This window comes from Colius striatus, chromosome 1 (assembly GCF_028858725.1).
Source record: "Colius striatus isolate bColStr4 chromosome 1, bColStr4.1.hap1, whole genome shotgun sequence".
Classification (NCBI taxonomy): domain Eukaryota; kingdom Metazoa; phylum Chordata; class Aves; order Coliiformes; family Coliidae; genus Colius; species Colius striatus.
The window spans coordinates 44,484,967-44,501,433 of NC_084759.1; the positions used below are offsets into that span (position 1 = coordinate 44,484,967).

A 16,467-nucleotide genomic window follows, 5' to 3' on the forward strand; every position below is an offset into this window, starting at 1 on the left:
TCAACCAATTTTTTTCACCTATGGATCCCAGAAGGAATTGCAGAGCTCATCTAGATTATTTGAAACCATGGAAGGGAGTCTTGGGTTACCGCTACAAGCTAGGAAAAATGAATATTAATTTGAACCTCATGGTTAGTAAAAAGGAAGAAATGGAGAAAAGTGTTTGATCATATAGCCACAGTTGAAGTTATCATATAGAGATCTGGTTTGTTCTTTTTGAACAGCATCTAGGCAATGCAACCACTGTACAACTGACACCAATAAAATCTCATGATGTGGAAAAATGTAAATGTAGATGTTGTCCTAGATGTTGTATTGGAACAGGTAATAATCATATCAACATTCTGTAAAGTAATGTTCATACAGTTCTCAAAGCCATTAAATGGTTCAAATGGTCAATAAACTGCACACAAATTAGGACATATACTTAGGGGATTTCACTCAGAAACAGCAGTTGGAAGACAGAGTTGTAGCTCTCTGAGGAGTGGTAAGCATGGTGTAAATTTCCAGTGGGAGAATTCCTCTGTGTGAATTTAGGAAACCTGACTTCTGTATGACCAGATCTTGAAAGATATGCAGGTTTATGCAGGTTTCCCTTAGTCATGCAAGAGAAGGAGAGGTAAAGTCATTTGACTGAAACTACTAAGGTTGAAAGGAGATGAAGGATATATTTTCGGAGTGCTTCTTTCCCTCTGTTTATCAGTGGAGCCTGGCTAACCTTCATACACAGTCATTGAACTTCTTTCTTTATGCAGACAGAACTCGTCTTAAATGGGTTCAATACGTGTTGGATGTAATGCAAAATAATTGGAATGAGGAAACTTCCAATTGGACATTAAAAAAATTTACCAACAAGGGTAACAAAGGAGTAGAAATAAATTGCCTAAGATGTTTTTGAGCATTCACCAGTGAGTAGGAAAAAAAAACCCCAAAATTGTCTGTTGAATTTGATAGCAAATGCTTCTAGTGATCATCATCAGACTTTCAGGTAAGCCCTTCAGGAAGGAGTGAAAATATGTGCCAGTTCACAAATGGAATAAATTCTGTGCAGGAGTAGGGAAGGTTAATTTCTAGTGGTATGTGAGGATCTAGGAAGTATTATTTTTTGCAGTATCCTTAGTAAGCTTAGGCCAGGCAGGAAACATTAAGGTCTTTGGTGTGTATTTGCTGTCTATAAAATAATAGATCATTGGACAAATAATTTGAGGAATAAAAGCTTAGAACTGAGCTTGAATGCTTTTTGTGTATGTAGTTGCTGTTATTGCACAGACTTGAGCTGTGGTTAAAATCTGGAACCAGCATAGGTCTTCAGGCCAGTTTTTCTGGCTTCTTTTCCAGTTACTGAATACAAACTTAAGTGATTAATCTGTAGCTGTTGAAAGCTAAATAAAAAAAAAGTTCAGCAGGTGAAATACAAGAACAATTGAGGAAAAACCAGATTTATTCTAGCATGCTTGTCATTATTGTTGCATCTTCTGATGTATTGGAATATGTATAGTTCAAAACCTTTGCACAAGACTGCTTAATAACTTGAAAAATGAAGTTTTCTTATCTTTTTACTGTAAATTCTGGGAGTAGAATGAGAGGACATGTCAAATTGCTTTGCAACTTAATGAGCAGTGACAGAATGCAGGCATGGATTAATGAATTATTAGTGACAAATTACAGCTTCATACATGATCTTTGTCTTGCCTTATTGGAGTGTAAATAATGTCAATAGATACAAGCTTGTTTGTCAAAACCAAGTTGAATTATTTTACTCCAGCTTCTTTGAAATTGCTGATAATAATAAAATCTTTTATCTAACTTTAATTTTTGATATGAAAATTTCTCTACTGACCACTGGCCCTTATAAGAGGCCTTTGAGTGTGGAAATAGCTGACAAATAGCCTTATTTTGAGTGTCAGGTTCTAAGACTTTTACAGCATTTAGAATATCCTGGGCTTTGTATTTCAGCTAGGGCTATCTTACAGCAAACCATGAAGAGAGATAAAAGTACAACATAATTGTTACAAGTGCTACAATGGATATCAGGAAGGCTTTTTATTTTGAGACATTTAGTCCAACCCTCTTCCTCCCAAAAAGCAACTTCTTACCTGCTTTTCATTGTAAGTTTTTTCATTGTGAGGAAACAACTTGATTGTATTCTCTTTATGTGAATTCCATTAATATAGATCTACTTTCATCTCTTGTTGTCACTTCAGGAAAGTGTAAATGCCCAAAATCATACTTTTATTAGTTCCACTTGTCTTTATGATATTAGAGTAGCAAAGAAAGGGACTGAAATCAGAGTGATGCATGAAGAAGATGGGTAGACAGTACTTAACATTTTTTTTAGTTAAAGCTATGATGTAGTTGCAGCAGCCTGTTAGACTTTCTATCTCATTTTTCGGAATGACTTTCATCTCTATGATGGCATCTATTAGTGTCAGATAAGAACGTTGTCTGTATGAGAATGTCATGGGAAGCTGAAAAGATATGAAGGATGAGGGTTTTTTTTAACTGCTGAGCAGTGTCGTTTACATTTCACAAAGTGAGTGGATACAGGCAAATAGTGGAGGATTGCATTTGTTGCAGCAGGAAGTTCACACAATGACCTAGTTGCCTCTATTTAGCAGATAGAGAACGAAGTAGATACGTCTAGAGAAAATAGTAGATACTTCCTTTTATTAGTCTCTTCCCTCATCATTTTATTTTCTTTATCAGCTTGGTGGATAAAGTTGTGCTGTGGCTTCTTTATGTCAATATAAGAATGAAAATTGTAGACAAATTCTATTGCATTAATGAGGTGAGGCAGGAATTATACAGAAAATAACATTAACTCTTAACTAGCATAGTCCCCAAAGCTCAGATCACTTGCGTGACTGGCAGAGGATAACACATGGAAAAAGATACAGATCGGTAGATGAGGCTAATCTTGATGTGGAGAAGAGTGATCGGAAGATAGACAGACTCGTATATTGCAGTCTGCTCAGAAGACAGAGGTGTATTTCTGAAAGGAAAAAATGGATTTTGCAACCAGAATGAGACAGTGAAGATGATTTTTGGAATAGCAATAGGACAGGGAAGGTGAGAGAGAACTAATGGGAAATACTGAAAATAATATCGAAAATGTTACTATCACCTATTTGAACTTTGTTAAAGTGACACAACACCAAAGCAATGTTGGGAGAATTTCCCCAGCGTGTTTCCTAGATTTTAGAGAAGTGGAAATAATACATTCCTCAAACTGCTGAAGACAGGGAATTTTTATTAGGTTCTCACTGCAGACTTTTTCCAATGAATAGTTACAGATTGAAACATAAATAGTGAGATTTTTCTCCTCTACATAGTCCATTTTTATTAGGGTATGTGACCTTGCGTAGTTTACAGCTCTTGTGTAGGTTATGCCTTTTCTTTCCCACTTGCCTTGTCTGCTTATATAGCTTGATGGAACAGCACACTGTTTAAAAGAGGAAAAAGCTATTTTGAACAAGGTTGGAACATACAGATGATGCTTTTGCTTTCAGGAGCTGGTCAAACAACTTAAGTGTTAAAAGTACATCTAATATTCAACCAGTGACTGTGGACTCTATTTTGAATAGAGTCAAATTGGAAGGAGGATGAAATTGTCACTGTGTTCAACTTTGATTTTAAGAATTAATGTTTTACCCTTGCTATATTTATGATTGGGAGTCTCCAATTTTTATAATGCGTGTACAAAGGTGTTGCAGAAATCCTAAGTTTTCAATATATACCTATTAAAATTGTAAGTATTTTAGGAATTACTTTAGTCTGCATAGTCCATTAGAAATATGTCTATCTTCTATCCTTTTTAGCATCTTTGGAGACACAATTGAATTCAGCCATTGTAGCTTGAGTAGTGAGGAGAAATTAAGAGGGCAGTAGGCTGTTAATGCTGACACAAGAACAGAGATGCATTGAAGAATTAGCTTCTGAAATCTGTTCCTCTTAAAAGTACGATGGATTTAGAGAGCTTGCTTAAACTAGGGACATACTATTTTCAAAACAGTGTATCCAGGCTTTCTCAAATGCAAATGCTTTTCTTGTGCTTTGGAAAGATGCATAAATCTTGGAGTCACAGTGTTGTTCTGTAGTTCTTATGTAATAGAAATGTGGTTTTGTTCCTTCCCTGCATATACCAATTTGGATCAGCATTTATTCAAAGTTGTTATGGTTTTGATTGTGGGATTTTTTTAAAGGCTATAAGTTTTCTCATTATCCCCTTCTATTACCTATGTCTATGTCCAAGGCAAGGTGTTTTCTCACTTGTATGAAATGGCTTTGTTGATGTAAGGTCTTCCAAAACTTCTCTTAGAACTTTCTTAGCAGCCCATGAAATCTTCAGTTTTTCAGACTGATTTTGCATCTGTGGGCAAATCAATGCATCCTCATGTGGATTGTTGGAGGAGTTGTAACAGGGTTTTAAATTACAAAAAATAAGTGTCTGTTTGAAGATAATCCTCCTAATTTTACTTGTATTTAAGAAAACTATTGACCAGTTTCCTGTTCCTAATGTTTTGCTATTAAGTCCTCAAATTTTTACTGAAAAGCCAATTTTTTTTCCTATGGTGATTTAATGTTTGAATTTTATTTGGAGTTTGGATTTTTTTTCCCTAAATTTGGAGATTTGAAACATTAAGAATTTGTGTGCAGGGGTTTTGTTCCACTCTACCACCCTTACATTCCCTCTTGCCTCTTAGTGGTTCTTGTGTTTATTGTGAGTTTCCCAAACGTTTTCAATTTTTCACTGTCTTGTCCTCTTCAGAAGTCCTGAACTGTTGTCATTTGCCAGTTCCCCTCCCTTTTCTGCTTGGTGGTTTTCTCATTAATTGCCCTCACTTATTCTCAAACTGGGATGTCAACAAATTGAGAGTTTCCACATTTTGGCCTAATGCACACAAACTGATGTCAGTAGAGGTGATGTTGTTGGTTGTCAAATACATATGCAGATATGAAACTTCAGATTGTAAAACTAGGGGGAGTTGTATAAAAATGTTAAATGAAGTAACAGTGGTAGTTTTGCTCATTGTCCTTTTTGTTTCTTGCTTTTTTGTTTCTTGCTTTCTTAAGCTTGTATGTAAAACTTAAAGGCTTCTTATATCTTATGCTTCAATATAGGTCTATAAGAGAAGACAGTAACCAATGAAACATCAGCTTCTCAACTTACCATCATTTCTATACTATGTTTACAGAGAAAGAGAGGATACTTTTAATCTGATCCAAACTGGATAAAGCTGAATATGCAGCCTTGATACATGCACGTATGTGTGCATATAAGTCTATTTTTGGTTATAAAAGTGTAGCAAGGTTTTTTCCCCCCTTTGTTTTAATCCAAGTTTTGTATGTTACAGTCCTTTGTTTGTGTTTACCTTTCATGTCTAGTGTCATCTGGTTAGATTTCTGTAGGAATGTAATACTTTCTTTTCTGGTGGAATTTTCTCTTGTTTAAAGTAGTAGGTTCCAGCCTGTTTACCATTTGCTTTGTTATTAATTGACTATACCATGAGGAATGTCTGGGTTCAAAGTCAGTCTCTGAAAGCCTGAATTACCGGAAGGGAATTACTGACTGTGTAAGCATGTCCTTATAAGTTTAAAAGTGAAAATAATGTTAAGTCTGTTTGCTTAGCTATACAGATTAACAGAAGCTACTGTTTCTTTTATCTTATAGTGGCGTTTATTTTCAACTGGATTGGATTTTGTTTATCCTTCTGTATAACAAATACCATAGCTGGAAGGTATGGTGCAATCTGTGGATTTGGTCTGTCTCTGATCAAATGGATTCTCATTGTACGGGTATGTTTCTTCATTCACTTTGTACACACTCTGTTTGTAGAACCAAAACGTAACAATTTATTAAAAGATATATAATGATAGAATTAAAAATGAGCATATTAAATTCCAGTACTTAACATGGTGTCTAGAGTTATCTCGGACTTTAGAAGAGAATTTAATTGCTGTATGTTCCTATGTGCTTACTAATGACGAAGCTTAGTCTATTTTTATGCAGTATAGCATTTTACGTTCCTCTTTCCACTAAAATAAATGCAGTATGACTCACGCTTTGCCCAAATACATAAAAGCATACAGAAGAAGTGGAGCACATACCTAAAGTGTCAGTGGTATTAAAGCGTCTTATGTAAAAAGATATATAAATGGCTCAGCCTATAGTGTGGAAGGAGGAGAAAAATAAGAAACATTCAGATATATGAAGTTTGACTTGATGTTTAAGTTAGTCACATTTTTACCATCTTAAATGTCAAATTTCTTGACATTTTTCACTGCAAGCCTAGATCTTTTTCAGAAAGGTATGTTGGCCAAATGGCAGTTACTTATCTGACTAAGTGGATGCTAGATGAAATCTAATTATCCTTTCTGAACATGAATTCTACATGTCTGTGAGACACTACATTTAAAATATCATCCTGGATCTTGAATAACTTAGTCATCTTTTCTGCCTTTCCAACTCCACATTTTTTCTGGTTTGTTTGTTTTTTTTTTGTTGGTGGATTTTTTTGGTTTTTTTTTCTTTTTTGTATCCTGTATGTGCTAGTAACTTGATTTGGTATTATTATGACAGTGCCAGGATTGTGTAGATAAGAGGTTATATGGTCCTTCCTGAATATGTCTTGCATCCTTCTTAGACCTGAGAGTGTTTTTTGGTGGTTGTTTTTATTTGATGATGGTTTGAGGTTTTTTTTCCTCCCAGGGCTGGGGGACCAGACATGACTCTCATGCATTTAGTTGGAATTCAGGGTTTGGGGATGGAATTTATCTTAAAGGAGTGAGAAGACATGAATTTTTCAACTATGCATTCATTGACAATATTTTCAGCTTCCCTTGAGGCATGCGAAACAGAGGGCAGAACTTGCTCATTGTGTTGGTTTTATTACTCCTGTCTGCTTGAAAATATGCTCATAACAAACACAAAATTAACATATGCTAAACTTCCTTAAGAATTACTGTGTTCTAGACTACATTTAAATTCTTGTATATAATCTGTTGCTAGTTCTAAAATATCAGAGCTGACCAATTCCAAGAACTCAGAGGTGGCATTTTTTCATAGTGAAGACTATCATCTTCCTGTGTTGTTTCCTTTTCTAGAAACAGTAGCAGAAAGCTCCTAAGGTGTGTGGCAGCAGTTTTGTTTTAGTGTTGACACACAAGCATGAATATATGCACAAAATGGTTCTGTTCCTTTGTTTAAAGCTCTTCCACAACCTTATGCTGCCCTTTCTCACTCAGGGTCAGTCATGCAAAACTTTATAGTGTCTAAACAGTCTGAATTCATGTGTGCTTGCTCTGTATCAGTTTTTACTGTGGATGGAGGGGAGAACGAAAGCACAATTTGGCGTTGGGAAATTCTGCCTAAACAAAGTGTGAGAGTAATGCACACAGGCCAGTGTTTAATTACTGGTTTTAGTAAATCTTCTTTCCAATTAAATGAATTTGTAACTTTAAAAAAAATGCATTGGTATGTATTTATGTTTAGAGAATTGAAAATACTGTCAGGTGAGATGGGATTAATAATGTTGTCATCTTCCTGGGAATTGAGTATTCATTTGGTATTTTAATGAGGTGTCAAGATACAAAATACATTCTTTGACAAATCATAGAAATGTCAGTATTTATATAGGGATAAGTACCAATTGTGTTTCTTGATTTATTTTTTTTTTCCTTGGATTGCTCATAGAAATGTGTACAGTGCAGGATTAAATTTGTAAAGAATTCACAGGATATGGCTTTATTCTGTAGAAAACGTGCATTTAGGTGCACAGTTACTTGAAGAAAAAAACAACTGTATCTGGAGCTCTTTAAATCTCCTGGATTTCTATCTATTTGTATATGTGGCACAGAGTACAATGAATTAAGTACCTGAATTCCATGATTTCTTGGTTCATGCTACTGAAGCATCTTAGAAATGCCAAATGGGAAGCACTATGGCAGGATACAGTAAGCATACTGAATGTTACTAGAATGAGAAGTGTATGAAAAGCGTGTAGAACTACTAAACAGGCTATTTTATAGCTTTTCACACATCTCCTCATTCCTACTTCTTATGTGAGTTTTGGAGACATTTGATTAGCCTTTTTATCAGTGAAGCATGCAGTCTGTAGTCTGGTAGAGGCACAGATACCTGTCTCCAATACCATCACACGCTGCCCTCCAGCTGCCTCCCACATCACAGGGAGGACAAAACTGTCTACCATGGTCACTAACAGGAACAGTTGAAATGCCACTTCAAGGTTCATTTAGTTGCTTCAACTCACTGCTGGGAACTGAATGCTGGTTTGAAAATGAAAAGACTTTAATGAGTTGGGGGTCTTTATGGGGCTGGTATTCTTGGCAGCGATTAACAGTAGGGGGTATACAGAAGGTCAAAAGCTCCTCTTTTGAGGGGTCAGCAGAACATCCCTGTCTGATAAGATTAAACTAATGTGGCTTTTGGTGTTAATATCTAAAGCAGCAGGCTGCTGTAATGTGTTTGGGATGGCAGGCATTGAGGGGGAAAAAAAGGAAAATCGACAAGTGGTAATTTATTATAATAGAAAATGTCAAGAGATTCTGGCAAGAGATACAAGCTGGGTTTTTTTACACACACTTGTATTTTTTTTTAGAGGTTTTAAAATAACTTTTCCATAGACCAGCTGGCACTGGGATTGTTATTTGTATATTAAACTGCTGCACAAATACCTTTTTTTTTGGCATTTTAGTTGAATATATTACTTTTATTTAAATTTGCAATTTCCTCTATGCTTTCTGTACTTGCATAGTGCCATTAAATGTGCCTTAGTCATCTGTCCTACTGCAGCTAAGCCTCATGTATGAATTTCAGTTTTCAGATTACTTCACTGGATATTTCAATGGACAGTACTGGCTTTGGTGGATATTTCTTGTACTGGGTAAGTACCAATTGAAAACATTTCTGTTTTGATATGAAAGTACTTGAAGATGAATCATGTCATTTTAAGTGAGAGTTCTGTAAGTAAGAGTTCTGTAGCGTGTTCAGCTATGTGTTTTTCTTGACCTGCTGATAGTTTTGTGTGTTGTTTTTATTTCCATTACATTCACAGGGTTATTGGTTGCCACGGTGGTGTTATTGTGTGAACTGCAGACACTTTGAATAACCTTCAGCTCAAAAATTTTTATTCTACATGTGGAATTATCTACATAACCAAGGCTTGTGATTTTGTGCTTTTTATGTATGGGTGCAGAACTATGTAATAAAACTTCAGGTCTGTGTGGAGAACTTACTGGAAAGTGAATGATACTTAGTACTCACATGCATAAACCTGCATGTCAAATATTAAATTTTAAGAACTGTAACTGCTCCTAGGAAGGTGGAGTTGGATGTGTTGGACATAGGTCACGAAATGTCCTTTGCTAGTCCTTTGAAATGCATACTGCATCAGTAGTTTCTCAGTCAGAGAAGAGAATGGCTTCATGCTTTCTGATCACAGTGCTCCCATGATGTCAGCTTTCTCTTAAGAGGTCTGTCTGCCCATGTTCAAAGCCTTACATGCATCAAATTCTGCTTTTCTGTCTGTTTTTAATTAGGATACACCATACCATAACCACTCTACCTTTTTTCCTACTGTGGATTTTGTAATTTGAATATGGAATCTGAAATGATTTTCTTTTACAGAAGTGAATGCTGTCATCCCTTTCATTTTACTATCTCTGGCAGCACAGTAGATTGTTGGTGATTCAGTAGGTGGCACTCTTTCCTTTGAGTCCGTTGACTCAAATGGCTAACAGCAAATGTTGGAATGAAATCAGAGCAAATTATAAAAAAACAGAATGCAACACTAGGATCCTGTCTGTTTGTGACCCAATATCTATCTTGCAAGAAATGCCAAAAATCTTAAACTATGTTACCTAAAACTTTACCTGCCTTTTAGTAAAGTCTGAGGACATTAATCAGAGGTCTGTATACTCACTTTACTGTTCACTTGACATATGCAGAAACTGCAAATGTTTTAACACATCACAGCAGCAGTCTCTTGAATGCTTTCATATGCTGGTTGAAGTGGTTGCGTTTAAGTAGTGAGTGAAATGACTCTGTACAGGTACAAACATCTCCAGATAAACCTTTATTTAACACAAACCCTTGTGGTGCCTGAAATTGGAGTCTGACACTGTGTTCACTTGGATGAGAACAGTGTGTTCTTTCCCTAACATTTTCCTCCAACCATGTCTATGCATTTGTGGTTCCTCTTTTTCTTACCCTTGCAAAAGGTTCACTTGCACTTGTTCAGAAGTTAGCTGAAGGAAAGCCTTATCTTCAGCCTTAACTGTCTGAAGGTTGTTTTGGTTTTGTGGTTTTTTTTTTTTATAACTCACAAAGTTTATGATACTCCTCAGAATAAAAGACACTGTGAGACAGTCAGGGTGAATCCAGCTGTCAGCACTCCCTCATCTTACCCATGTTTTTGCATGGAATACACCAACAGTGTTTTTAAACTGATAGTGAATGTACCGAGATTGACAGAACACCACAAATGGATGTAACCCAACAAAGATACTTACTTAGCTGGACATGGAGGAGTGTTATCAAGTTATGGGAGCTCTGCCAAGCAGATCTATATTTCATTGCTTCTGATAACTTTCCCATTAGAGTACATGAAGTAGCATGGTCTCAGTCTCTTCAGAAGTGAATTAATGGAGTTGGATTCTTTCCTTTGTATCATTGTGTATCATTTTGGCATGTTTGAGCCCATCTTTTGTCATCTTCTCTCTTCTTGTGTTCACCTATCTGTTTCTGCTCCCTTCTTTCAATGTCTGGAAAAATCTGCTCACACTTCATGGAAAAGTGAAGTGGTCTGCTTCCAAGGAGCTGTCATGTACAGTGAACAAGTTGGAGAGATAATTCAAACTTAAGTTTAAATGTTAGCTAATGTTTCTTTTTGAGGAACACAATGGAAAGTGTTAGTGGGTTGATTTTTTTTAAATTTTTTTTTCTTCCTAAACAGAGAAATATAAAATATGAGTTGAACTTGGACTGATTTTCCAACATGTGTAATGCATGAAAAATGCTTTCAGGCACCTTAGAGAGGTGCCTGCCCACCTTTTGCTGTTTTAGCTGCTTATGTGAGACTATCTCTGGTAACGTCTGAGTAGCAGCTTTTGTAGTAGAATTTTGGTCCTGATTTTAGTGCACTCTTGTCTCTTCACAATTCACCCTAATCACAGAAATGTGTCTGGCTTAGTTCAAAGTTCCAGTGATAAGTGGAGCGTTGTCTGCATTTCGGTCGGGGTTTTTTTTGTGTGTGTGTCCTAACGAGGCTTCAGTTTTAAAAGTGTAAAAAGAAAGTAAATAATAAAATAAAAATGTACAAGTAAAAAGCATTTGGAGAAGAAATGAGCAGAGGAAAAAATTCAGTCCCAACCTGGAGAGTGGGGGGGATAAAGGTGCATTGCGTAGCAGAACATCAGTGTAAGCACAGAGGTTTTTTATTGAGATGTAAGGTGATGAGAAGACTAAATCTTACTAAACTTGCTAAGCTTTCATTTGAACTGTTGGAATCGTAATGTATGCTTATATATATACACATAGGCTTAGGTCTTTAAGGCACCTGTGTGTTCGTTAAACAAGAAGAATTGCTCTCTAGACTCGTGTTTCTCTCCACTGGGTGTAGAATTCAGATTTTGACCACTCCCAGCAGTTTGGCAGATGGTTTTATCTATGTTGGGTTCTCCCTCATCCAACTGGTGGTGGGCCAAGGAGCTGTGTCCATAATGCAACAATGTGTTTTTCTGGGTTAATTTGTTCAGATGTCCAATGAATCTCCGAATTGATAACACAATGCTGACAACATCATGTTAATGATTTCCCTTTTTTCAACTGTAACTTCTGTGTCAGTATTCTATCTGTCTTGTTCCTCTTACTGGCGCTGAATTACTCTTTCAAATGCAGTTCTAATTTAAATATTCAAAAGTAATTGGAAATGTGGATTTGACCAAAGAAATATAATCCTAACAAGTGTTGAGTAATTTTCTTTGAATCAATTGTTGTTCTTCCTCTTCTTGAATAGGTGCATTTTCATTCATGGTTAAATTCCAAGCCATAATCTCCTATAATTTATTATTGGCTTCTTGCTAAAACAGTCTGTACTGTCTATATTTTAAATTTCCTTTTCCTCTTTTGACTTGAAATACGTTTATCTTACACATTTCTAGACGTACGTTTTGTGGTTTTTGTAATCTTCGAACACACTAATAACATTTTAAGAATTCTACTTGAAAAGAATGTGAAGCATGTACTTCCCCCCCCCCCTTTAATTTTAAGTTCTTTCACACAATGTTTTTAGCAGATGATATTTGAATCCAGAATGAGTATAAAATTTCTGAAGGCTTTCCATAAGGCTGTATCCTAATATCACAAGATAAAAGCAGAAGAATTGCTTGTTGAATTTGTGAATAATGCGTAAAGACCTCGCTTTACTTGCTGTAATGTAGATTTTTTAAAAATTATTTTAATAAGAATAATGTGTATTAGCATGTACTTTGGTTGATATACTTTGTTTTGTGCATTTTCTATGTTTTCAGGACTCCTCCTCTTCTTTCGAGGATTTGTTAATTATCTTAAAGTCAGAAATATGTCTGAAAGCATGGCAGCTGCTCACAGAACAAGATTTTTTTTCTTGTACTGAAGGTAAGTGATGTTTTTGAACGTCTGTCATGAATGTTGCATATATTCTGCACGGTCTTGGAAATATCTGAAGTCTCTTCAAGCCGTTAAATTGGAAACTAAGTAACAGATCCTGGTTGTCTTCAGTCCTCCATGGAACTAACATTCTGTAACAAAAATGAAGAGGAACCTGTTGTTTTTCCTTCACAAGAATGAGTATCTGCTGCTTGTCAGAATACTGTCCTTTGTGTTGGAAAACTGACTTTAGTAGTCAACCTGTTGTCAGCGAGTTAGGAAGCACTAATCTGCCTATATATTAGATCTAATTGACATGGGTCTGAACATGCAAACAATAGATGAATGTTGTCTCTTTTTACATGACTGGATTAAGACAGTCATGTACAAGTGTTATTATTGTGTATGCAACAATGTGCTTTATATATCCTTCAGGTAGCTGACTAATCATTCTGGCACATATTCTCTCTGGCACATTCACATTAAAAATACTTTTTATCCCTTAGGTGCATCTATTGGACTTCACTATGTAATTTAAACCAGGGGTCTAAGTTTGTGTTCAGCTTTTTTCTACTGGAACTGCATGATGAGATAAATTTAAGACTAGAAATAAGTACTGTAGCAGTTTTGCTACTCTGCAGGTACTTAAAATGCTTAAATGTGGTGTAGTGACTTAGCTGAGGACCTATGTTTGCCGTTAACAAAGCAGTTCTTTGTAATTTTCCTCCAAGATTGGTCTCAGGATCAATATGAAGTAACCAGCAACACACTGTTGAAACCTGAAAAAAACTGAAATAGTATTTGCCTAGAAAAAAAAAACCCAACAGTTATTTTTATGTAAGGCAGTGATGTACATTTAAAAACTGCTAATAATATGTATCTGTGCTATACGATATAGTTCTTGGTCATGGAATAAGTCTATTTAACATAACCACAAGATATTTCTTTTTAATGTGCCATTTTGTCAAAATTATGTACTAAGTCAAATAACAACAGTGTATGTTGCCTTTCAGTAATCAACCTGAATTGACATATGTATGTCAGCATTTCCTCTTTACAGTCCTTCAAGATTGTTCCTTTTCTTAGTAACATGATAAACTTCAGAGCACGAAAATTTGTAGAGACGAGACTGAAGATATCTTTTAGCTTTTGGCACAATAAAGTTTAAAGATACTATTTAAAACAAGTTGTTGGGACTAAGTAGTATCTGAAAACAGTAGCTTGAAGGGAATAATGAGAGTGTAAGATAATGTCTGGGGTTCTTTGCTCTCCTGCAGTTTAAATTCTGCTTTGGGACAAAATACTATTTAATTCAGCATTAAGTGAAGATAATGAGTTTTACTGTCTGAGTTCTGTGGCTTTAATATTTTTCTTTTACTATAAGCATCACTGAGATGTATGGGCTGTTAAGGTCTGTGGAGTGTTTAGAGAGATGACCACATAAGTACTAATTTTTTCAAGCATCTTAAGTGTTGAAACAAGAAATTCAAATTAATTGCTATCACACTTAAATATACTCCTTCTCACAGTCACCTAACTTTCTCTACAGTTCTTCTGTAGTTTTAATAAGCATTCTTCTATTGGATTTAAGAAACAACAAATATTGCCTCCACACAAAATATTCTCAAGGTGTTGTTTTGAAGTGATTGCAAAATAACAGTAAGTTTTCACTTTTTCTCACATCCTGACATGAGTTGAGGAAGGCTGCTGCTTTGCTGCCTCTGAGTTTAGCAACAGTTAGCAGAGCTGCTTCTAGCAGATGACTGCAACGAACTGAAATACAACTCTCTCTTTATCTCCAGACTGCTTCGAACAGACATTCCTTTCCTGTACCAGTGTGAAACTTCCAGATGATCTGTAACCCTTCGAGTTAGTAGACGTCTACTAAAACCAGAAGACAAATTAGTGAAGATACGGCTTCAAAAACGAGTGACAGTATGGTTTATGCTCAAATATCAGTTCTGGTCATTCTAGAAATATTTATAATTGCTGCCTTTTGTTTTGGCACACTTGTTTATGTGCTTATTAAAAAGATAATGTTGAAGTAAGAACAAACCATCTTTTTAGTATACCATAGGTACAGTCAGACTCAGATAGTCTGTGCTTGTATCTGAAAGAGTTAAGTGGTAACTCGTTTCACAGCATGTACGTACCACTGACTTGTTGATCTGAACTTTGAGTACAATTAAATGCATTAAATGATTCAGATTAACCGGTTCAGACAGGTTTTTTTATAATTTAGATTCATCTAATGATTATGTAGAACATTTTTAAGTTTACTAAACCCCAAAGTTCCTTGTTGTCGCAAACTTGCATTCACCAATACTTTATCAAATTCAAACCAGTACATTGGTTTGCTTAAAATGGATTCTTCACTTCGAGTCCCCTGTAAATAACTCTGCATAAATGACTGTTTGAAATGCTTCTTAGGAAAATATGTCAAAATATATTTTGTAACAGCATATTCTCTCAATTTTGTTTGATCTTAGAGCTACATATGTATTTTTTGTTAATTGGCTATTAAGGGTATAGTTACTGTTAGATGTAATTTTGGAGGTAAAGGCATTGGATTGTTGGTCTAATCCTAACTTTCCTCATGTGAAGTATTGTTAACTGGTTTAGGCTTGAGCCTCAAAGTTGTTACTCATATACATGATCCCATTAAAACATGGAGTTTGATGTTAGCAGGGATGGACAGCCTTACATCTTTAGTCCTTGGTCATACAGTTGGATCCTCATAGATGCACCTCTGTTCTTGAAAACAGAGTATTGCAATTCTCTTCTCTGGCTCTGTGTAAGAAGTCTGGAGTTCAATACAAATACAACATCCACTTGGAAGACTTCTCAAAAAACAGAAATTCATGCAGCTATCTTACAATGCTTGTTTAGAATAAATACTTTGCCGTTTCCTAAGAATAAACTAATGTAAATGTAAGGTAATTCTGGAAATAATCACTGAAAGAAAAAAAACGAATCTTTCTTTCAAAGCTCTGAAAGTAGAAAATGTGTGTTGCACCTCTCCTAGTATTCATTTAAGGTATACTATTACTTTCTTATAAATATCATCTCTTTAAGGAGTACTGTCTACTGTTCATGCCTGTGTGGTTTCCTTTAAAGTCTGTGAAATGTATTTCCCCTCCTTAATTAGGAGAATACATCTCTCGGTCCTTTGTACAACTGGAATCTCAGTTGCAAAAATACATTGATTGTTGATTGCACCTTTAAGGAAAGAAAACACAAATACTTTCCTCCAGTTTTTCTTTTATATTTTAGAATTCTGCCTCTTTATTACTAACATTAAAAACAATGAGGTTTATGTTGTTTTAAGCTAGTGCTGTGTTCCGTTTTGTATCTATAATGAATGTTTAAAATATACATGTGTAGACTGGTCACATTATTCATTTTCTTAATCTTTCAGAGATACTAAAAGTGATTAAAGCTTTAGGGGCACCTCCACTTCTCACCTTTTTATGGAAAGAATAAAATCAAGTATTATGTTCAATATCTGATTGGCATTTCCTTCCAAACTTACCTGTTGATTTCTGTGTTCTTTTGCATTCATTGTCCATATGAAGAAGAAGAAGATAATAAAACATTGCTTTGTTTTGCTAATTAAGACTTAATGCTTTTTTTGTTTCATCGTACTTCACGTTAAAAAGTGCACAGTGCAGTATTGGTGTCAGCATGGAATTATAGACGGATTATTTGGCAAAACAGGTACAAACCAATGCTCTCTGTTCTCCTTTTCAATCTCGTGTTTTGTGGCAACAAACTAGAAGGGCATTTCTTTTAATGAGTTAATACAGCTGTACAAAGTATAC

The 16,467-nt window shown here is 35.5% G+C and overlaps 1 protein-coding gene across 2 annotated transcripts in view; it reads left to right on the forward strand.

Moving 5' to 3' along the window:
* Positions 1-16,148, forward strand: part of NDFIP2 (Nedd4 family interacting protein 2) — a 47,510-nt gene extending 31,362 nt beyond the window's left edge. For both annotated transcript variants that reach the window (XM_061995937.1, XM_061995943.1), the window contains 4 exons: positions 5,672-5,796; positions 8,837-8,903; positions 12,550-12,655; positions 14,449-16,148. In XM_061995937.1, coding sequence (XP_061851921.1) covers positions 5,672-5,796; positions 8,837-8,903; positions 12,550-12,653 — 296 coding nt within the window. In that variant the 3' untranslated portion in view covers positions 12,654-12,655; positions 14,449-16,148. The remainder of the gene's footprint in view (positions 1-5,671; positions 5,797-8,836; positions 8,904-12,549; positions 12,656-14,448) is intronic.
* Positions 16,149-16,467: the final 319 nt, after the last annotated feature.